Source organism: Carassius auratus, chromosome 3 (genome assembly GCF_003368295.1).
Source record: "Carassius auratus strain Wakin chromosome 3, ASM336829v1, whole genome shotgun sequence".
Taxonomy (NCBI): Eukaryota; Metazoa; Chordata; class Actinopteri; order Cypriniformes; family Cyprinidae; genus Carassius; species Carassius auratus.
The window spans coordinates 5,942,628-5,967,293 of record NC_039245.1 but is presented as its reverse complement, the minus strand read 5'-3'; the positions used below and the strand labels follow the sequence as shown (position 1 = coordinate 5,967,293).

The 24,666-nt window shown below is 36.7% G+C and overlaps 1 protein-coding gene across 1 annotated transcript; it reads left to right on the top strand.

Annotated features, from left to right (window-relative positions):
- Window positions 1-37: 37 nt before the first annotated feature.
- LOC113044908 (carbonic anhydrase-related protein 10-like) lies at window positions 38-24,547 on the top strand. Its single transcript, XM_026204993.1, has 9 exons — window positions 38-468; window positions 2,674-2,748; window positions 13,459-13,601; window positions 16,603-16,788; window positions 20,672-20,767; window positions 22,634-22,706; window positions 23,219-23,373; window positions 23,661-23,832; window positions 24,049-24,547. The coding sequence occupies exons 1-9, from the start codon at window positions 411-413 to the stop codon at window positions 24,069-24,071; spliced, it is 981 nt and encodes a 326-aa protein (XP_026060778.1). The 5' UTR covers window positions 38-410; the 3' UTR covers window positions 24,072-24,547.
- The last annotated feature ends 119 nt before the right edge of the window (window positions 24,548-24,666 follow it).

Genomic DNA, 24,666 nt, shown 5'->3' with positions numbered 1-24,666 from the left:
GAGCGTCACGGGAGCGCGAGCCCCGCCTGCAGGGGGATTAGCACGCGCTAAACCTCAGATCCGCGCGCTCTGTCAGGTAACGCCGCAAACAGCATCCGCGACTAACCTAACAGCACAAACAAGGACAAATAAAGGTGTTGGTTTGGTCTAATTAGGGTTTCGCGACACCAGTCGACAGGTCGGTCTCTGGACTTGCAAGTTTCTACGCTGTGAACTGTCGAGTGGCTTTTCGTTCGGTTAATTTCAGAGTGGGTTAATCTGCGCGCGGTGGGTCGCGTCTTTTAGAGAGGACGATGTTCATCATATTTGAGAGTGACGGGAGCGCGCGAGTCAGCGTCGTTCGCGAGGAATGACGCTCCAGACTTTGACCAAGTGTTATCAAGTTAATTACCGGATGGACTAAATGAAGAATGCCGCACGTTTGGGAGTTCATACTGATTCTCAACATTAATGTCGTCTTTGTAGAAGGTAAACTGTTCACATGTGAAAACTCTCTCTCAAGACGCTTAAGATGTTTAACTGCTGACAGCTATGTTAATATAGCTGCGTTTTCATTATGCTGGCATTGGCTATGCATAATACATCCAAAGCTAAAGAGGAGATCTGAATGTGCAATTTTAAAGTGATAGCCTAATTCATATTTTGCTGATAAAACAATGCTGGATATTTACTGTATGAATGTATTGTTTACTGACTGACTAGTCTTATCAGGTTTAAGCAGGTTTTGGTCTCCCAGCCTAATTAAGATAGTCTTCTGTTGGTCTAATCAACCTGAAAAGAACTCACAACCCTTCTGAAACCAGTCTATTGAACCGTTTGACCAGACTGGTAGAGCCAGCCTGCTAGTTTAGGCTGGGCTTAGCTGGTGTGCTTTTTTTTTCTGCAGCAGATTGGTCATCTCAAAAATTAAAAGATTTTGAATGTAACAGCAGGGATTTGGAGTGGGCAAAAAAAAAAAAAAAAATCCCATAAATTTAATTTCCTGCATAGCTGTGTTGTTTTCTTGCATGCCTTGCTAAAAAAAACACCGGTTTTGAGAAAAAAATATCCAGGGATTAGACATTGTCTATATTCAATAGGAATAGAATATTGTCTTCATCCAGATTAAAAAAGTTTACAGGTCTTTAGTGTGGTTTAATATGGTTTTCCAGCCTGACAGCTGGTTTTCAGGTGGTCCACATGATCTACCATCCTATTCAGGTAAAAAGTGGTCTGAAAATAGGGAGACCAAGAAACCATCTCAGTCTGAATTCAGTTAGTTCTCAATTCCTTTCATCTTTGGTCATTCTTTTCTCAAATAATCATTCTGTAATGAGTACAAACTTATTATAGTAATATTGTGCATGAGAAAATGCATTTCATTACTAAAAAGTATAAAATAAAATTGCATGAAAAAGGCAAAGGAAAACCATAATGAGTATAACAATTGATGTAAAGAGGTTGTCAGTGAGTCATACACCTCCGAGTAAAGCTCATCTGGAGTCCGTGAGGTTCTTCTGCACTATTGAAGTAGCCAGTTTGTTTTTGGCAGTCCAGAGTTTGACGTCATCATTTCTCTGGGGGATAGGCATCTATAACACAAGTTAGATCTTCAAAGAGCTGGATATGTGCAAGAAGGGTTTCCACAGAAAAGCTTGTAATATGTTTGAAAGGAAGTTGACGTTTGATCCGAGGTCAGGCTAGTTAAAAGGGGACGATGGCTGTGAAGAGAGGGGAAAAAAAAGTCAATATACCTGGTTAAATGTGTGAGGTTTATTTTCCTCATTCCAGCCAATAATATCAAAGTGATGCATGCGTGTCAAAAACATGCAGTGTACAGTAATATATGAGCCCTTTTATGTTTGGCTCAATATCGCACAGGGAGCAGCCACACACAACAGGGAGGATATATTGGTAGCGGGGCTCCATTCGAGTGTCAGCATTTTGCGAATCTCCAAGTGTATGAATCTTGGCACCTGCACTTACAGCAAATCCGCGGCTCTAGATGCTTCTAGCTACTGCAGACTGTAGCCGCAGAAATAGCAGCTTCTTACTATTCACATAAGTGAAAGTGTACAAGCCTCTTATATCTCAGATACAGATGTCGATAAATTGGGGTGGAAGCAAATTGGGCTCCAGTCCTCCCGCCCCGTTCATGATGGGCACATCAAAGCGACCTGGCTTGAGAGTAGAGCCGTGGTGTGGTGTACTAAAGAGCAGCCCTGAGTGCTTGACTTGGCAGTGGATATGATGCAAGCCGCAGCCTGAAGCCAGAGGGAGAGAGGTGAGGGGAATAGTGATGTGAGATAACAGAGTGAATTCAGAATGCTGGAGTCTGCTGCCTCTGTGACCTACTTTCCTGCACCACTGACAAGGCCCAGAGCAGAGCATCCAGGATGCATCTGTCGTCATCAAACAAATGTGACTTTTTTTTTTTAAATGTGCACTTTAGCAGTGCTAGGCAAATATTGACTTGATAAATTTGCATGCTGTTACTTTTTTTTTTTTTTTCATGCATCAAGTTTTGCCTCAAAAATACTTTTTTTTTTAAATGTGTCTTGAAGCAGACAACTTCATCTTCTCATTTGACAGCAGAAACGTCTCCCCGCAGGGAGCTGGGGTCTATTACAGGTGTGACTGTATTTTTCAGAGAGCTGTGGGTGAGTGATGTGTGAATCTCTTCTTTTCCCGCAGCACAGCCAGTGTCATCAAAGCTACACGATGGTTGGTGGGCATACAAAGATGTTGTCCAGGGGAGCTTTATACCAGGTAAGCCTTTCAAAAAAGAAAAGGAAACAGTGTGAGACTATGCAGAATGTGTCTTGTCAAGATTCTTGCTGCGAAGACTCCCAAGCTATGCACCAATCACCACTTTATTCGCAAAGGCTTTGTGTGTTGACATATAGCACATGAAGCTCCTGGGTGCCAGTGAATATTTTATTCTGTTTGATTCACACGTTTAATGTACGTATGCGGTGTGAAGGAGGTGGATTTTACACTAATCAGGGTGAAAAGTTATTCAACAGTACTTTGCACATGCCGCATCATAATTTAGGGCTTAAGTGTGGAGTTTATAGTGCTAACATTTCGACACAAGATTAGTTTGCCTGATACATTTAAGGTCGCTAAATGATACATGCAAGATAGAGGTTATTTTAAAGGTGAACTCTTAAGCCTATAATGTGTAATTGTTCCCCCTCCGCTATCATCACCGAACATTGTCAAAAATGAGTTAGTACTGTTAGTACTTTTATTCAGCAAGGATGCATCAAATTCATCAAAAGTGGCAGTAAACACATTTATAATGTTAGACAAATTCTATTTTAAATACATTTTAAATTTTCTCTTTATCAAATAATTTACATCACCGTTTCCAAAACATATAAAGCAGCACAACTGTTTTCAACATTCATGATCATAATCTTTTTTTATTGAGCAGCGAATCAGCATGTTATAAAGAATTCTGAAGGGTCATGTGACTGAAGACTGGAGTAATTATGCTGAACATTCAGCTTTGTCATCACAGGAATTTTCTTTTTTTTATATACATGTATAATAGTGGTTTTGAATTATAATATTTCACAAATTTACTGTTTTTACTGTATTGTTAATTAAATAAATATAGTGGGTATAGAAAAGAATCAATCCCTCTTCTGTTGCTTTGCACATTTTGTCACCCATATTTTGTTGCTTTGCAGCCTGAAAGAGGGACACTGTTTTTGTTTTATCCGGCTGTATTTACTCAATGCAACTTATAACATCCAAATACCGTAAAAGAAATAATACCCACATGTCAGAAAAAAGAAAAAAAAAATCACTGAGTTGGAAAAAGGATCACCCTTTTGTGTCAGTATTTTGTTGAACCACCCTTTGCTTTAATTACAGCCTTTAGTCTGTTGGGAGATGTCTCTACAAACTTTGCACATCTAGACTTAGATGTGGGCAATATTTGCATCAAATTCAGTTAAATTCGATGATGACTATTTGTGGACTGCAGTCTTCAAGTCATTCCACAGACTAGGTCAAGCATGGTCATTCATCCCTTTCTCCTTCAACCACTGAGTGGTCAGTTTTGCTGTGTGTTTTGGGTCATTGTCATGTTGGAAGGTAAACCTTCTTCCCAGCTTTCTGGCAAAGGGCAGCAGATATTTTCTCAACACTGTAAAAAAAAATCCGTAAAAAATACGGTAACACCGTTTTAGGTTTAACGGTTTTACCTTAAATGTACAGTTTAATACCATAATTTAATTGATATAAAATTAATATACCAACTTTTTGATGTACTGAAATCTTTTTTGTACCTTTGTAATACACTGTTAAGCACCAAAAGCAGGTGGTGTTGATGAAGTCACATGATGAAACAAAGCCCATCACAAGCAGCTTTTAAATAATAAGATATATAGAAGGTGCACAGTGTCATTCACACAAGCACTAAACACCATCATGGTGAGACTCATTAAACTGAAATATGCTATACACATTAATTTAACAACATTATATGTAACATAAAACCCTAATAAACATAACAAATAAGAAAAAAATAATAAGAAGAAACAGTAATTTCAAAGGAAAAGCATCAAATTCAAACAAAATTTGAAATGCAACGCAGAGAATTCTGGGAACATCAGTTACGGGTTTTCCAGGTAAATCTTACAGGAAATTACGGTTAACCATTTAACAAGTTTGTACTGTAGCATTTTCACAGTTTTTTCCTGTTAAATTCACAGTAATTTTTTACAGTGAAGAATTTGATGATATTTTTACCCCATCCATTTTTCCTTCTATCCTGACAAGAGCTTCAGTCCCTGCTGCAGAGAAACACCCCCATAGCAGGACATTACCACCTCCATGCTTTATTGCAGGAATGGGGTTATTTGGATGGTGAGCTGTAGTGAATTTCCACCAGACATATTGTTTTGTGTTGAGGCCAAGTAATGTAATTATTGTCTCATCTTTTTTGGCTAGTGGTTGACCAATATTGTTTTTTTGAAAGCCGATGCCAATTTCTTGGAAAGCAGATTTATTTATGTGTGTGTGTATTATTTTAACATTTCAAATAGAAATTTGAAATCATTTGACTATTGGTTAAAAAAAATAAATGTGTGAAATAAACATACTTTAGATGACAAAGTATTTTTCTATAATAAATAAATATTTAATAGAAGTATAATTAAAAAGGAAGTAAACACTGTAACCAACATGCCACTCAGTATTCTGGGAAGTTTTTGTACATTGGGAATTATATTTTTCATACAAAGACAGGGTAACACTCATTTTACATACAGCACACAGACAAAATGACATGAATATGACGGTGGGCAAATGCATAAAGTGCAGCATATTTTGAAATCATGAGTTTAAATTTTAAAGCATTAAATTCACAAGGACTGGCCATCACGCAGAAAACATGCCATCATGCAGGAGACAAATGCACACTTCACAAGATCTCTCAGATGGATTCGAAGTTTGTAAGGTTTGTGATATTAAATGTTCATTACCATTCAAAGATTTGTTTAAATTATTTAAATGTAGCATTTGGACCAATCAGACACAACTATTTATGTTTAACAAATAATTTTTAACGCCTCCTCATCTAACCAAAGGGTCTAAGGACCCTTCCCCCAAAAGGCAACTATCACCTCAAAAAGGACAGAACAGGCCTCTGGTTCCATAGCAACCAAAGGCACACTATCTGATAACACTAGGTTTACGACCCCCAGGAAAGTGGCTAAGCAACTCTCAACTCAAGTCTCTAAAAAACAGACACATAATGCACATAAAAAGGGACTCTTCTCTAATTCATAGAAAGGCCTTTCTTTGAATTAATTCGCATAAACTGTAGGGCATTGTGTATGCTGTTTTTGTATATTGTGTATTGTATATTTTTATACATGCTTATGATGGATCACTAGTTAATGTAACTTCATCTATCTGATGTTTGGTATCTATGAGTTTGTATTTTCTTGATCTAAATGAGATGGTAGATTACATGTTGATGCTTATGCAACACATTAGTTTTATAAGATTTTTCTGTTGAACCCCCGAATCTAGTTTCATATGCAAGACACCATACTAGAAAACAAAGAGTTGTAAAACTTCCCTCCAAAAGATACCATTCCTCATTGGCTCACTCAGGGTGTCACCTGAGGGTGTGACATCATCCCCCTATATAGATCACTGATCACCAGATCAGGGCGGTTCTTTTAGATTCGGGAACTCCAGGAGAAGATGCTGAGCTAAGAGCCTTAAAAACCACGCTAAGCTTGTGCCAGGCTTCGGCCTTGACTATTCATTCATCAAGATCCTCTGATTTGAGCTGGTCTTTCTCATAAACTCACTTCAGCAGAGACCAACTGGAGCCCCAAAGTATCTGGACTCTTTTTCAAACAGTCGAAGTGTGAAAGTATCAAACTTACATTAGGTATCATATGCACCTTTCTTAAAGGTGTGTTTGAACTAAGAAACAGATGTTTCCTTCAGGCTGTAGATCTGCTGAATATCATATTGTATCATAGCTTCGTGTCTTTATTTCTCATCTCTTTACTGCTTAAGCTTTAAAGCTTTTTCCTATGCCCACTGTATGCGTGTGTGTGTGTGTGTGTGTGTTAGACTAGTTTAAGTGTTTATGTAGTTAATAAAGTCTTACTTGTATCACACTTGAGGTTGTTCAATGTTTGCTTATAAATGAAGAGAGTTATTATATTAGTTATTAGACAACTGTTAACGATGACAATGAACAATAGGGAGAATGTGAGCACTGTGTGTGCTCAGGTGCTGCCTTTCTCAACACTGTCAAAATAAATGTCCGGCATGCAGATATCGGCCAAGCAGAAAAACGTATCGGTCGATACCAATATTTCAAAAATGGGCTGATATCGACATTGGCGATATGTCGGTCGACCACTAGTTTTGCCAAAGCTCAGTCGTAGCTGTATGTGGCCTGTCTTGAGGAGTGGCTTTTTTTTCTTTCAGCCCTCCCATACAAGCCACATTTGTGGAGAATTTGTGATATTGTTGTCAAATGCACACAATGACCAGTCTTTGTCATAAGTTGCTGTAGGCCTCTTGGTCGCCTCTCTGACCAGTTGCCTCCTGGTTCTTTCATCCTGTTTGGAGCAACGACTTGATCAGGGAGAGTCTGTGTTGTGCCAAATACCTTCCACTTCTTAATAATAAACTTTGCTGTGCTTCTAGGCATTGATAAATCATTTGAATTTTTTTTGTGTCCATCTCTTTACTTGTGGCTGTCCACAACTTTATACGGAGATCTCTTTACAGTGTCTTGCCACCCATAGTTGATTGTTTGCTTCAGTTGCAATACCAATGACTGAAATGCTCCATGAAAGCACTGACCAAAATTCTGATGCTAAATCTGAAGAATTATGCAGGATGGCTTTAAAAGGGTCATGAACCCCCCGTTTCAGCACTGGTTTGTTCTCACCACAGTTTTGAAAAATGCTTAAAACCTGGTCGTTGTGCACAGCGGAGCTGAGGAGGAGAAAGAGGAGAGAAAGACTAAGACAACACACACAGCTTCGCATTCATAAAGTTTCATTTTGCTCCCAATGAGTTAAAAACGAATAAATGCACAGCCGTTTGCACTCTGCATCGAAAACCTATATGAACGCGCTGTTGCACCTCTGAGATCTTTTAAGGCTTATTCTGTGGTGTTTATATAGGCCTTTTGATGGGTTGTATCAGAGATGTAAAAACTGTGTTTCGCATTGAATGGTGTTTTTGCTGAACTCTTATTACAAAGCAAAAACAAACACTCTTCTTGAATCCATGAATGTTTCTCTCAATCAACGCAATGTCATCTCACAGTCTGAAATGTCTGACATAGCGAATCAACACATGCTGTTGTGAATAATTAAGAAACGCGTCTTCTAATAGGATAAGAACACGCAGTCTCATTAATAATTTAATAGACACTGACACATAATCAATATACTATAGGCCATGGCCACGTTCAAAAATTGCAACGTCAACACAATATAGATTTTAAACCCAGAAGATGAAAATAGCGCAAAAAAAGCTTAGAATTTTACCAATTTTCTCCAACAGATACAATTATCGGATGCTAACATTGTCTGCTATGATGTGTAACACAAACACCTCTACTAAAATCTCAGAAAAAGTAGTCTGGGGTTTCATGACCCTTTAAAAATGGTAAAATGTAATAATCGAAATTAGCCGAATTATTTAATAACTGAACATGCAAGAGTAGGACACTAGAATGGTGGATGAATGTATTCTCCCCATATCTTGTTCTGCGGGCGCAGATCCCGTGTGGGCCTGGTTATAGCTTAATCTATTTTTACAGCTTGTGGTCTCAGCTGATTAATGCTTACTATTGCAGTAGAGGTCTGAGACACTTTATGAGTTTTATTCGAAGTACTTCATTATGTAGTCAGTCAAAGTAATGTATGTAGGCAGCAAAGGAGCCCTTTGAACACTGACAAGGACCATAATGGTAATTTCCTTTTAGTATGCTTAAAAGCTTTTAATAAAGAAGATACCTGTAGAGGACAGAACCATACAATTCCTACTTATTCATGAGGAATGGTCATTATATTTCCAAAAAGAAATGCTTGATCTAGTTACAAGGACACAGCATGTAGTGCAGCATCAATCTGAGTTGTAGGGGATATCAGGTAAGCCCTATAGCAACTCATAAATATATGCATTGCACATAAATTTACCTCTTTATTAAGTGTTCTGCAAGGGAGAAAAAGTCTCTGGATTTATGTTGCTTAAATGTCCTTGAGACTTAAAAAGGACTGTGAAAGGAAGAAGATGTGAAAGCATTCAAATAGCAAACGTCATCCCTTTCCCAGATCATGTCTGGGTTGATTTCAAGACATTCCTCACAAGAAAAATATTCTTTTGCTTGTCCACATGGCTTGAGAACACTAAAGGCAATGGTTTAGTAGTAATCCTTTAAACATTAGTGTTTGCCTGAAGTGCTTGTGACGTGTTCACTTGTCAAAGAATATATCTGATTTTACTGTAATATGTGAGGCATAGGACAGATGAAGTGTGAAGTTTCTGCACCACCAAGTGAAACTGAAAAAAGAATGTTTGTTTTCTCAACATGTTTTCTGGCCACTCCGCTGTCTTCCATTGGTCATAAACAGCTGGCCCCGTTCTCAAACTGTTGTCTTTGGTTCAGCCACTGATGCAGTTGCATTGATGTGGTTGGATGCTTAATAAACAAACAAAGCAATATTTTGAAAGCACCACAGAGACACAATGTTTACACTTTTCAGTTTGGAGAATCAGCCTGACAAATTGGCTTCCTTATAGCTGTCTCTGCATATTAAGCTGCAATAGGAGTTTAATTACACACATCAGTTTTAAGTATGAAGTGCATTAATGATTAATTCATCATACTTACAACAGGAATGAAATGTAACTCTCTGATCATGCCACCCACTCAAATTAAATGCTTTAAGAGACTAACTTAAGTTTAGGAGGAAGAACCCATTTTCATTTCATAATTTTGTCTTATCAGTTGAATGTGATGCTCCAAAAAGTCTCATGCTAGACATGCATATGCTATTTTCAGTCATGGACTTCAATTCACTCCGGTGAGAGATTAACTTTGCTTTAATGTGTGCATATTCATGAATGAATATTTCTGTCCTGTTTTTGGCATGCGCTCATTATAATGCTTACATAGCTATGGCGGGAAGTTTCTACATTGTTAACTTCAAGAGAGCATCTCTTCAATTCTCCTGAGGGTTTCACTGAAGCTGCTACATGATCTATTTTTTAAATTCATGTTGAAAACTTGTCTCACTTGCACTAAAAACACATTATAATTCATAAACAAATTAATTAATAAAGAAATTAATACTTTTATTCAGCATGGATGAATTGCATTGATCAAAAGTTACAGTAACTATTCATCAAAGAATCCAAAAAAAATTGGCATAGATTATAGTAAGAAATGTTTCTTGAGCAGCATATTAGAATAATTTCTGAAGATCATGTGACACAGAAGACTGGAGGAATGATGCTGAACATTCAGCAGTGCATCACAGGAATTAATGACGTTTTTAAATATCAGAACACTTTTTTTTATCACAATATTATGGTTTTTACTGTTTTGGATCAGATAAATGGTGAGCCTAAGAGACTTCTTTCTAAACATCAACAATGTAGAGTGCATTTTCACATTTAAAAAATAAGCAACAATTAAGTGGTGGTCTGCTGTTTCATGTTACTGCATTTATGTGCTGCTATTAGCGAAACTGAAGAAGCAATTGTCCATTATACTGTGATTTAAATGTATATGTTCAGCTATAGGGGATAAACAAACATCTGGAAAACTGCACTGTTGAATAAATTCTCAGATGCAGAAATGTGTAAAGCCAAGAGAATAAGTAAAAAGTAAATATTTGTAGCATTAAAATGTTACTTCCATATGTAAGACTTTATGCAACTTTCAGTATGATGTAACAGCAGTGCTCAGCCTTGCACTGTACTGTACGCTGTTTAGTTTATGTATTTGTCCCATCATACCATAAAGCACTTTGAGAGAGTTCTCATTAATGTATTGAACCCAAAGCCAAATCTGGCACAGATCCCTGATGATGAGGTTGCCATCTGTCTACTACTCATCAATTGCTACGGCAAAATCATTATATCACTCTAGATGGGAGCTCAAAATACTCGGCAGACCTTAACAATGGATTCAGAGAGATTTAAGCTAAAAATACAAACAGACTCAAGACCTCAAACATACAGTAAACTCAGGATGCCGTTGCTGCTTCTTTCTTCTCCTTTTTTTTATGTTGGTTGCATGATTTGTTATATTGTGAATTTTTTTTTTTGTCTGTCTGTCCACTCACTTTAAAGCAACTGTATTTATTTTATTTTATTTTTTACCTCAAAATTATAATAGTACCCTGATTGCTAAAGGTGAATGGATTTTATTTCTTTCCTATGCATTCCCCAGATGTATTATCTGGGAGCATGTAAGTTTGGTGAGCATGGGTAAAAATCCGCTGAAAGGGCTGAAATTGTTTTATGTCAGCAGCAAATACACGTATACAGCGATTCACAGAAATGTACATATTTATAGTAGTGAATTGCACTTTATTGTAGGGGGCTCTGAAGTTGCAAAAATTAACAAAACTACATGCAGTTGCTTTAAAAACAAAAGCATCATATATTGGTACTATATCGTTATTGACCAGTACCTGATATTTTTTAATTATCAGTATCAGTTCATACTGGATATATAATGGCAATATTGGCTTGGATTTAAATGTTTGTACCTAATTTCTTTATTTTTCTGTTTAAATGCATTTAATGGCATCTAACGCTTATTTTAAAAAACACTGATATTTAATAACACTTAAGTCTCAAAGTGAATAATAATTTTTTTAAGAATGTGCATTTTAATGTTGTGATGCCGAAATTCACTTTTAGCATTTATACCAATACATTTTAGTTTTTAATGGTGCTTTTATTTTATTTTTTAAGACAGAATGTTCCATATTTCTGTATTTAACCTTTATTTCTGGTGTAGCACAGTGGGTGCAAGTTGCAAGAAAAATAAAATCTGTATCTTGAGGAAGAGTCCCACAACAGGACAAAGCAATAATAGATCAAATTCACCTGCTAATTTATTTCTTGACTCATTACTAAAATGTTATAATTATATATATACCTTATTCTATAATTCTATATGGATAATTAGTTGTTATATTATTAGTTATTGTTATTGATTTTTATTAGAAATAGGATAGAAAGAGTTTGCTGTACCACACTTTGCTATGGAAGAATACTATACTGGAAGCGCTCTGAGATTTTAGCAGAAATACATAGACAGTTGGCGTCCATTATCAGCTTATCGAATCACCCAAGATTTTAATATCGGTGGATCAGAGAGGGTGGAAATCATTTGACTTTTCAGTGTTTTTGGTGAAAAAAATATTTTCATATTTAAATTTTTGTATCTTTTCCATCCAAGATGATAGCTAGTGTCTGACAACCTTGTTTCTTTAGGATTTGCTATCTTACATTTTGAATTATAGGCTGAGACAGCCTACTTTTAAAGAGCACAAATGTCTTACTCATTCCTCCCTCGGTTTTATAAGCAGTTGCATATTCTGTCTGTCCTTGACATTTAAAAAAAAAAGCACAGAGTGAGACATTTGAGAAGTGAAAAAAAATAAATAAATAAAGACCAACTGGACGTAATGAGCTCAGTGACTGTTAGGATGCCATACTAAAGCAGCGTTACAGGTTGGATCACAGGTTTGGAAATAATCATTTATTTAGGTCACTGTATAAAGAGATGCTGAAAATAAATACAAATACAGAGTAAATTACCTTCATGAATTCAAAGGAAAACAGCTTATGTTATTCCACAGCTTCCTCGTATTGCCTAATCTTTGTATCTAAAGTGTTTCCGCTCTCTCTAACTTAATATGGTAAAACATCAAGTAGCCAGTCCAGTTTCACTTCTACAAAGCTGGAGATGATGAGAGGATAATCAGACCAGGGGATCACTTGTTCATGCTGGATAAAACGGTTTATAAACTCAGCCTTTGTGGACTAAAGGTGATATTCTTTACATTGAAGCGTCCAAGCTCTTGGTGATCTAATGAGTTTGACTTGATCAGAGTGGAGGTCAGGATCACAGTATCATCCTCTCTCGCGCTGCTGTCACACACTCAAGCTCACACTAGAAACATTCTGTTAAAGGGGTATCACACCCTAAAGTCGGTGAAAACTCAAAACGTATGACTGTTAAAGTTAGATTTTTTTTCTTCTTTTCTCAATACATTTGAATTCAGTGTTTGTCTTCCAACTTTCTACAAAACATTTAGTGTTTCACAAAAGAAAGGAAGTTTTACAGGTTTGACGTTAATGACAGGAACTTCCCAGGTGTCGGGCTCTTCCTTGATCTGTCATGTTTAATTTAAATATGATAAATGAGATTTGAGGTTCAGTGCACCGATAAAAGTCATTGCAATCAGCAATAAAGTTGTTCACTGGTGTAGGACTGTGAAACATCTGCGAGAATAAATTAATCATATAAGGTCAAGTATGTCCTTTGGCTGTGTGGCTAATGTGACTAATTCCATCTGTGTTTCTTTTTTTCGTGAGTTTGTTTTTGTGAAGCGAATCACATTAACATGCAGTTCTTCCATTTGGATGCACGATGATGACCTCGTTTTCAAATGAGAACCCGTCACTGCGCCTGGTAATTAAGTGTTCAAATTGATTGCTAGTCAAAAGGTTGTCTTAAAGAAAGTCAACTACTAGATCCAAACTCAAAAACAACAGCACACCATGGATGCGAATGACAGAGGAAATCTGGGATGAGCAATTTGTGATAATCCAAATAAAACCCCCGCCAATCCGATCATGACCCATTACAAAACGGCGAACACAACAGTCTACGGCTGAAAATAAAAGCTAATGCTCTGAACTTTACATTTTCTGTTTGTATTTCGCTAGTGCCATCTTTCTGGGGACTAGTTAACACTGCCTGGAACCTGTGCACGATTGGGAAGAGACAGTCGCCAGTCAACATCGAAACCAGTCGAATGATTTTTGACCCCTTCCTCAATCCTCTACGACTCAATGCAGGGCAACGGAAGGTAAGTACTGGAGAGGGTAAAGCTCTTTGTTGTACTTTCTTCAAATATCACAGACACTGTGATTGACAGTTGCATCATAATTCTTTTTATTTTATCTGTTTTAAGTCATAAAATAACGATATTTCACATTATTCGAACTGGTAGAAGATGGACAGTCGCACATTGTTCACTTTAGACCACTGTCCCATAGTTCACTAGGATTTTGACCAGATCGGGTCACACAGCATAACCCCAGCTTAACGGTCCATTTGTCAAATCTAATCGCATTCTGTATTTACTTACATGGCCATTGTTTAGACAGCTAGTTTGCTGTTGTTGCTGGGTCTTAATTCATCGGATGACTTTTTAATACAGCTCTAATGGCCAATGAAGCGGATCCTCAATTATTTTTGCCAAGCACAACAGTGAAGCTTTTCCAAATTAAGCCTTTGAAGATGGCTAATGCTCCACGACTGTTAGTTTGTTACAGCAGTGCCGTAATGAGATCGCTATTTCTCCCCGGGTGCAAAATTGCTTACCATTTGCTTTCGATAAGGTGCACCTGCAGTCAGTGTGCAGATTAGTGCGACTAAACTCATTTACCAGACACCAATCCAGTGTTTGATTATCGATGGTTGGTGTACATTAGATATTTCTCTGCCCTCTAAAGGGATTCAGCAGTTGTTTTCATACAGATCTTGAGGGCTAAGGGGGATTCATTCCACAGAACGATTGGGAAAGGAAGGAGTTAATTCCACATTTAACATCCTGTTTTATGATTAATGCTGCTGTGCATCTGCTGGGGGAGATTAGGAAGGCTCACCATCTGTGCTGACAGGGGCTGTCAGTGAACAATTCTCCAGTGGAGCTCCAAGAGGTCGTGGTTATGGATGATATACCTTAGTTCATCTTCGCTCAATAATACATTAGTACCCTAGACTTAGTCAGGAGGCTAAAATAAAAGTGCACGGCTGTTTTCCTCTGGAGGTTTTTCTGCTCTTATTTCAAGAGACCCAATTACATTTATGTATGCATTGCTCCTTTGAGCATGCTATGTGGGGAGTTGCACGTTATTCCTAGAGAAAATTCCATTGCAGACCTAAATGTTCTCCATGAATTCAAGTCCGTTTGATTGGATACCAGAGGGCTGTTAAAAAATGGAATTTATGCATGGAAACTCCAGGCTATAATGGAAAAGTGTATGGTCTCTTTTAGATGGACTAGCTATATATGTAACCTGCATTTATTCATTCTTAAATTACTGAATTCAAATATCTAATGGACTTGTTCTTTCTCACATTTCTTGAGTTCAGGTAATTGTGAGATATAGGTTTAAATATGAAAAAAATTATATCGTGAATGGCAACTTTGAGGCACAGCTGTGAGATACAGTGTTGTTATTGTAAAATAAGGTATTAAAAGAGATTTCAAATTCAAATTAGAAATGTTTCCTTTCCAACTGAAATAAAATAAGTTTGTTGAAGTGTTACTAAAACTAATACTGAAATAACCACAAATCAAACCTAAATATATATATTAAAATAACAAAAAGAATAAAAAAAATGACAAAACTGTTGTTTCAGATTACTAATACTAAAATTAAAATGAAAGCTGATAATATAAAAAATAGAAGTCAATTCAAAATATTTTATATATACTTTATACATATTTATAACATTTTAAATAATAAAAAAATGAATGGGGAGATAAATTTGCAGTTGTGAGAGATAAAGTTGCAATTAAAAACATCATTCACAAGTCACAGTTACACTCTCAAGTAAAGAATTGGCTAAAATGTTACGTTTAAGGATATAATGGCTTGTCACTTAGACAGTGCCCTTAAAGGGGCACCTTTCTACTTTCTTTACACCTAAAGGGTGCATAATAGTACCATAAGAGTACATATTACTACTCTAAGGCACCAATATGCACTTTTTAGGAGGTAAAGATGTAACAAAGAAATCCCTTTAATGGGACCGCCCCAGTGGCAAGCTGTTGTACCCCTAAAGGTAAAATGTTTGCACTTTTTTGACAGTGTATGTGAAATAAAATCATAGTTACGAGGGAAAAAAAATCACATTTCCATTCTCTTCTCTTGAGTTGGAAATAGGCTTCCATGGTCTTTTGAGTTTTGGTGGACAGTTGTGATTATCGCTAAGAATAATGAGTGTCATCCCTTGTGCTGTAGTTCAGCTTAAGTTGCCATTTTACTCTGAATTATTTCAGGGCTAAAGTTTAAAATGATCGTAATTACCTCCTGCTAAGTATTTATCCAGATGAGATGTCAGGCTAAATGTATTGCTCATTCTCATGTTCCTGAGGGATCAGCAGTTGTTAAACTGTCTCCAGATCACAAATGAGCCAACTATATTAAACTAATTTGAAATCTCCCATTAGAATACATTCTTGAACGCTCTAACAGCTGTTTACAAAGATGTTCTGATCACCAGGGCGCCTTAACATTTTGGTCTCGATTAGAAATCCAAAAGCAAAGTTGCAAAGTTACAACGAAAGTGAAGACAAACCATTCCAGGTATTGTTTTCCATTTATAGCTTCCCGTTTTTAAGCTTTAATGCATTTGCTTCATAATTACTACGTCAGCGGTTGCACCTGTCAACCAGGATTACCTGGAAAAACCTCAATCCATCAGAACCAAACAGTCTGTTCATTACATTCATGCCTGATTTTCCAGGAATTCCCTTAATGTCCAGCAGCGCGTATGTAATGCCTTTTAGCCTATCCAGCTGAAAACTGCTTCGCCTTTGTCCTCCCAAATGTACTGACTGTAAACATAGAAACACTTATTATTGTTTTATCATGAAAGATCAGAAATTAGAATCACAGATCTAGGAAATCTAACCTAATTTGGTGTAATTTACACTCAGAAATAGCTTGTAAATTTGACGTGGAATTAAATGTGAAATTTTGAAGTAGAAACACTGAAATAGTATTTTCTTGTAAGAAGTACTCCCATAATCTGTTTTATTTACAGCTTGTTTACAGTGTAGGTTTGTTTTTCAGGTCAGTGGAACGATGTATAACACGGGCCGACATGTGTCCCTGCGCCCAGACAAGTCACACCTGGTGAACATCTCTGGCGGGCCGCTGAGCTACAGCTACAGGCTGGAGGAGATCCGGCTTCACTTTGGCGCTGAGGACGGTCGGGGCTCTGAGCACCTGCTCAACGGCCAGGCCTTCCCTGGAGAGGTGAGCCAACATAGAGCCTGGATATACATCACTTCTGTGGGATTCAGTTAAACCTGTCTGCCTTCAAAGGGCCTGGATGGAAACCCCTTGAAGTACTGGCACTGACGTTAAAGTAGTAGGCAAAATTCTGTCAGTTTATTATATAATAATGAAAACTAGAAGTTACATTTGACACAGGACTAAGAATTAGTTTAAATTAAAAATAGCTGACAAAATGAACACTATGGGCCCTATTTTAACGATCTGAAACGCAAGTGTCAAAGCGCGAAGCGCAAGTAACTTTGTGGGCGGGTCTCGGCGCTGTTGCTATTTTCCCGGCGGGATAAATGGCTCTTGCGCCCGGCGCAAATCTAAAGTGGGTTGGTCTGAAGCAGCTTCATTATTCATAGGTGTGGTTTGGGCGTAACGTGAAATAAACCAATCAGAGCGTCATCCAACATTCCCTTTAAAAGCAGGTGCGCAAGTTCCATTATGGATTGCTATTATTATGGCGTATTTACCAGGCGCACGCCAGGAGCGGTTCACAGGCGAGGAGACTGATGTTCTTGTAAGAGCAGTGAAAGACAGAGAAGTTGTGTTGTATGGGGATGGGAGAAACCCACCCAAAATAGCGTCGGTTAAACAGGCGTGGGAGGAAATAGCCACAATTGTTTCATCGATTTTTTTTTTCCTGGTTCTTGACGGACAAACCAATTTGTCAGATGTCCTTATACATATATGACCTCAAACAGGTCTGATCCTTAATTACTACAATTAGCCTGAATAATTTGTAAGCTAGATTTATGCCTATTTTTTCACATCTTCGTGGGACACCACAATGATTTCCGTCATCTCATGTGTTAATATTTTTTTTAAGTGTAACAATTTATGATTTGCAAAAATAACTGTTGCATCTGTGTAGATTACATGAACAAAGTGTATGCGCGTTGTGCACGCTATACATTATGGTCAAGCATGCGCCCTTAAAATAGCAGAATGAACAACGCGCAACGCGCCACTGACTTTAGACCAGGTTTTTTCTGGTCAGTGGCGCAATTGTTTAATGGAACATCAAAATAGCACCAGGGATTGTTTGCGCCGGAACACGCCTCCTTTTTTGCGCTGAACCGCCCACGGAGCGCAAGTTCATTCGCTAGTTTAGCGACGTGCTTCTGTGGAGGGAAAAGCGCGCTTTGCGCGGGTGCAAAATAGGAATGACACATGCGTCGGTGTACAAAGTCAATTGCGCTGGGTGCAAGATAGGGCCCTATATGATTATGTGATGAGCATGTCATTTCTGAATTAAAATTAACTTAAAATATTTTTGGTGACAGTCAAAAAACATTTCTGATCATATAATGAAAATGAATGAAATTGTTGAAAAGAATCCTGTTTTAATATTATTATTAGTTTATAATCAAATCTCAGGTCAGTGAGATATTTTATCTTTTTATTTTATTTTTTATTTTTATTTTTTTTAGGAAGGATGCATTAAATTGATCAGAAGTGACAGTAAAGACAATTTTAATGTAAAAGGTTATAATATTCCACAAAACTGTTAAGCAGCCAGCAGCCTTGGAGAGCATAAGGGATTTCTTTTGTGTGTGTGTGTGTGTGTGTTTGTGTGTTTATGCCATATGTGTTTTTATTTTTTTTATTTTTTTAAGAATTTGCACATGGTTTAAAGTACAGTTTGATTTATTTTTTAAGACATACATTTCTTTGTTGTAGTGACCCTCATACTGATACAGATCAGACAGTTCTTAATGTACAGCAAGAGACAGTTTTCAGACTGTCAAGACCACCACTTTGTCCCAGAAATATGAAATAATTTAAATGAGTTTACACTTTATCTTATTGTGGTGCAAAGATGCGCGTCCCTCTCAGATCCTCACCTCACCTCTAATTTCACTGAAGTCAGCAGCTTCACTTCATTTTCCTAATCCAAATGAGGTTATATGGGCAGCAGCTTTCCAACAACTTCATTTTGAAGCTGACAAGCAAGCTCATTATAACTGATGACTGAATTATATTTTCTAATGAGTTCCAGTGCATTTTTGAACCACTGAAAATTAAGCAGCAGCTTTCCTGGCTTCCATCTCTCTGGTTTCATTGAGCTGCGGAGCATCAAGGAGCTTCATAGTATTCCCATTAAAAATTCATTAACAATTTATACACCACACACAGCAAAATATTTATATGGATTAATGTACTGACCCTCATTACAGTGTCACATGTGATTACAAGCTGACACAATTTAAGTTAATGGGCTTGTATGCAGTCATATACATATAATATGTGGGCATATTTTATGCATTATGGCTTTTTCTGAAAGTATAGCACAGCCAAATGTATCACACTGTTTTGGATCCATTCGCACTAGGTTTGTAACGATATACCGGTATGACGATATACCGTGATATAAACATGTACGTGTACATGTACATGTACATTTGCTTATCTACTGTATTGAGAGAAAATAACAGACACAGAATCTCACCTGCGCATAGACAACAACTCTCCACATAACTGTTCTCTTGCTCCACCCACACGTACAGCGGAGACAACATCAGAGACAGAGACCGTTATCTCTAATCTCTATCCCATGTCATTATATGAGTTAAAATTGCCACTAGTATGGGAATATTTTTTCTATAGAAAAGACGAATGCTTATTTGTCCTTGAAGGTACGCAAAGTTTTCCAAAACTTTGATCGGAAAGCGGCTGCAAAATGGGGAAACGCATCCAACATGTTTACTATGTTTACCGACTTTTACAGAACAACATCATCCCGTGCAGATACAGCTATGTTCCATTTATAATTTAAGGTTAATGCATTATGATTTCGGGGTGAAGCACAGAATCCATTCATGACAATGAATTTACAGTAGCTAGCTACTCTGCAGATGTCACATAATACGAGCGATTTGATGGATTGATGAATAAATAAAAAACAAAGCTGTAAAATAATGCCAAAAGCACTGCTATATAAATATATAGGCTAATCTGTTTGTTTTGCATGTCTCTCTGTGAATGTACTACATACTCAAGTATGCGCCAGCGTGGCTTAAAGTGGCAGGTTTAACAGTGCCTGCTGTCTCACTATCTGAGGACGTGAACACAAACAATGAGAGCCTTACTGAGAGAACAGTTAATCATTTCATCATTTTATTTGAGAAAACCACTGTCAAAAACAAATACGTACTGTACATTGACACTCAAAGCTCTTCAAAACAATCCGTCCAAATAAAAGTCTGCTTTTTAACTCGAAGAAATTGACAGAAATTACGATTGAACTATAATGTAGCCTACTTCTAAAATAATAATAATAATAATTGACATAAATACATAATATAATATCATTTTTCCCTCATTTTTATTTAGTAAATCTCTGTTGTGTAGCCCTTTGCAAAAACATAAAATAATAAAGGTTTTAAAACATCGGTTAAATTGTTAAATTTGTATGCATTTTCACTACCACCATTTTTGATAGTATATTTGTATTAAATCATAAGTACAGAATCCAGAAAAATTAAGTCAAACTGGAATTTATGAATTTGTATGAATTAGTAATGATACATATAAGTTATTAAACTAATAAATAATCAATTGTAAAATTTTCTTGTTTTTGATTAATGAAATTTGAATAAACATGCTTTCAAACATTTTTTCAACCCCCCCCCCCCCCCCCCCCCCCAAAAAAAAACCCTGTTTTGATTGTTTAATACAGTATACCGTGAAACCGTGGTATTTTCTGAGACGATTATCATACCATGACAATTTCATACCGTTAGAACCCTAATTCGCACTAAGCAGGTGTTTGTTATCCAGATTGGGTTTTTTGTTGTTGTTGTTTTTTTTACTGCAAGTTACACTTCTTCTTCTTTTTTTATTCTTTTGACAGGTGCAGCTCATCCATTATAATCAGGATTTGTATTTAAATTACAGTGATGCAGTCCGGAGTCCTAATGGAATAGCAGTGGTTTCTATCTTCATGAAGGTTAGTAGTCTCAGCTGCTGAAAATATATACATTGGAGACATGGCACTTCATTAATTAGTCTTAAACTGCATTAATCTTTAGCAAACGTTACATAGCCTTTGGAGATCAGAGGTTCATGTCCAGTGAGATATGAATGTGCACAAATTAACATGCCTTAAAAGTGCTTGAATGTACTTGATTGATTTGTTTTTTAAGAATTATATAATATATTAATGTAATTCATTTAAATTTGGCATGCAAGGAATTAAAGCAATCTTTAACTATCCATAAATATGGAATAATCTAGTAGAATTCACTCTTAGATTAGCTTTTAATAATTATTTTGCTCCAATTTGAAGACAATTAAAAAATCTAGATACATAATAATAATAATAATCAGACTGCAGTATTCTGCATCCGTTGTTTCATATCAACTAAATTAATTATGCACCAATGCTGCATAATATATGTATAACTTATGTTTCTTGAAGAAAACTATTTCTTTTTTAGCAATCCCACATAACATTTAAATTATTTATATTAATCTGAATTATTTAAAACAAAGTTTACTCAATGATAAATGAGAATCATATTTTTGATGGGTGAAAAAAATGAATAAAATGCTTTTCTGAACCATACAATTTTTTCTATGACTGCCATGATGAAATACGACCACAAAAAGCTTTTTATTGTTTTATTCAAAGTCCTATGGTCATTAATAATCATCAGTATTACCATCTCATATGCATTGTGCGCTTGCAAGGTGCACTGGAAGAATTCTGATTTGTAGATGGTGAAAAAATTACCCAAGATGTGCTTGATACCTACCATTCCTCTGTTAACTTAAAAAATAAGAAATATTTACATTTTAACTTAAAGGAGTAAATTGTTCAATATTATCTTTTCTATGAGACATTTACAGGTAATGAAGAGCTGAACGTGCTTGATATCTTGGAATGTTTGACTTCACACACGATTACAAACAAAAGCAATAAAACTGCCAAATGGTCAATCCATATTAATTTTTCAAGACCCAGTGCATTCTGGGAAAAGCGAAAATGGGCTTGAATGCACCACTATTCCATTTTTTCAGAGCATGCCTATTTTGAACTAAAAATAAAATGCAATGCTCTGAGCTGCTCTGGAATTACTTGTGTTCCTGAGAGTTATTAACATACATGTTACATGTTAAATATTTGAAATATATTATAAATAATAAAGTAATCATTTTAAAATTCATATGTTTATAAATTGTTATATTTAAATGATGGTAGATATTAAATTTAAAGATGTCTTAAATAAAAACGGCAGACTGCGTTGTAGAATTTTGAATATGTGGAATTTGTCTTGATCTTTGTTCTTTAACCACTTAAGTAAGAAAATGAAGATTCTTTGGCATTTAACCTCCTCATGAAGCACATCATCATCAGACTCCCGAATCGCTGCGTGACTCTGTGAATCGTGACTTGTGTGTAAATTGGTGCAGAAGAGCCACAGTCCAGATGAAGATGTTGCCATATTGCAGACTACCCCCCCCCCAGACCCAGTTCACTTTCATCCCAGATGGAGGTGATGGTGATGGCAGGGAATCTCCTCCATTCTGCTGCTAATGAAGGCACATGGATGAAAGCCATTCATCTTCAATACATGGAAAAAACTCATCCAGATGCCCCTAGAATAAATTCTACTAGACTATTATTGATTATAGTTGTGATATGGTGAAGCGGTAATGAAATATCTCAGCAGTAAGATAACGGTCATGTCATTTGTGATTAATGCATTGAACAAAACCATGTTTTATGAAACTCTGCCTTTTCATCAGAAAAGAAGCTGCAGATGTCGGGGCTTTTAGTAATGCTTTCTTTGAAATTTTTGACTGATTTCAGATCTCAGAGCCTACAAATGTATTTCTAAACCGTATGCTGAGCAGAGAGACCATTACAAGGATTACATATAAACGTAAGTATCTGCAAAATACCTCTGTCTTTATTCATGTCAGTGGCTTAGTGAGCTCCTTTTCACACTCGTTAACTTTTAAAAGTTGCTTTTGTTAACATGAGTATTATTTTTATTAACATTGAATTGAAATTATGTTAATATTGTTAACATTAAATTCCATTTGATTGAAAACTGCTTGCATCTGTATTAATAAATCAAGTGGTTTCCACAGTCTGGGTGGGAAATATTGCTTCAGGGAAGGCCTTCATAAGTCTTAATGAAAAAAAGAAAAGGAAAAACAAACTTAGCTTTGCATTACCACCTGGTGGTCTTGGATAAGAAGTGATATTTTATTTCTCTCAGCATTGCCATCAGAACAAAAAAAAAATCATAGTAGTGGTAATAATAATAATATTCTGTGTTGAACTGTATGAATGTTGACAGCTTGGAGAGGACCAAATATTCAACAGATTTCATCAAAGAGTGTGTGATTCATCTCAGGCCATCGGCTGTTTCATACTATGTCTTTTCAGATGATGCATACTTACTGATGGGGCTCGATATTGAGGAGCTGTATCCCGAAACCTCCCGTTTTATCACATATGAAGGGTCGATAACTATTCCACCGTGCCTTGAGACAGCAACCTGGATATTAATGAATAAGCCCATTTACATCTCACAGATAGAGGTGAACTGCTGAAAACTCCTTACAATATTACAAAAGCATTTTCTCCAATTTGAAAAGTATGCATTTAGCAGACGCTTTTATGCAAAGCGACTTTCAGTTCATTCAAGCGATCAATCTTTATCTATCATGTGTTCCCGGGGAATCGAACCCCCAACCTTAAGCTTGATAGCACAATGCTCTACCAATTGAGCTACAGGAACACTTAATTTAATGCATTGTTTCTCAATAAAAAGTGAAAAAATATTGTTACTTAAAAAAAATCTTACTAGCATTATATTATATTTCAGATGCAGTCCCTTCGTCTCCTCAGCCAAAACCAGCCGTCTCAGATCTTCCTCAGTATGGGTGACAACATGCGGCCCACGCAGCCACTCCACCAGCGCTGCATCCGCACCAACATCAACTTCAGTCAGAGACGGGACTGTCCTAACAACCGTGTGCTGAGGCTGCAATACAGAGGTCTGTGTCACACTTCCCATCAGTGACACACACATGCTATGTGTCATGAGCGCACTGCTGCATGCATGCTGTGTGCAATAAAGCTAAGTGCTCTAATTAGACACTTGCGATTATTGCTCTTGGAACAGATGGAAATGATACATTTGTCTTTATGAATAAGTGTTGTGCTTCACAAAGAAAGTTATCTGACAGCACATTCTCAACTTCTGTTTTCAGTGAATGAATGGCTTCTGAAATAACAGCTTGACGTGGATTAGTTACTACAGCAGTCTGGTAATTGCTGAAGAATATGGCCTACAGACAGAACAATGGGATACACACACGAGATCAAGACAAAGGACTTAACTCTTCAGTATATATATATGTGTATAAATAATTACTTTTATACATGTTTATATGTTTATAACACTATATATCAAATACGCTTTGAGTCAGACAGGACTGGTTCTCATTGACACTGGCTCTTCAGCTCACTCTTGAGGTACTGTGTGCTCTAGTTTGCATCTGAACATCAGGTGCAATCTAGCCTTGTTGCAGCGAATGGAAAACTACCTTTGCTCAATGCACGGGGATTTTAACTTTACTTTGACATGTGGCAAACAAAAGGATTTCAAGCCTATATCTTGGACTATCTGGAGCATGTTGCCTTCTCTACATAAGTGTTTACAGTGCTAAATGAATTGAGTGATATCTGGCCAATAAATATTTGAAGTGGTCATGGTGAATGTTTCTCTTACTTTTTAATGATGTTTTTGAATCTTGAGTCACAAAGCTGCAAAGTTGATGCCAATGGATTGCCAGTCAAATTAATGGATAATTCAGTCTGTTGAATAT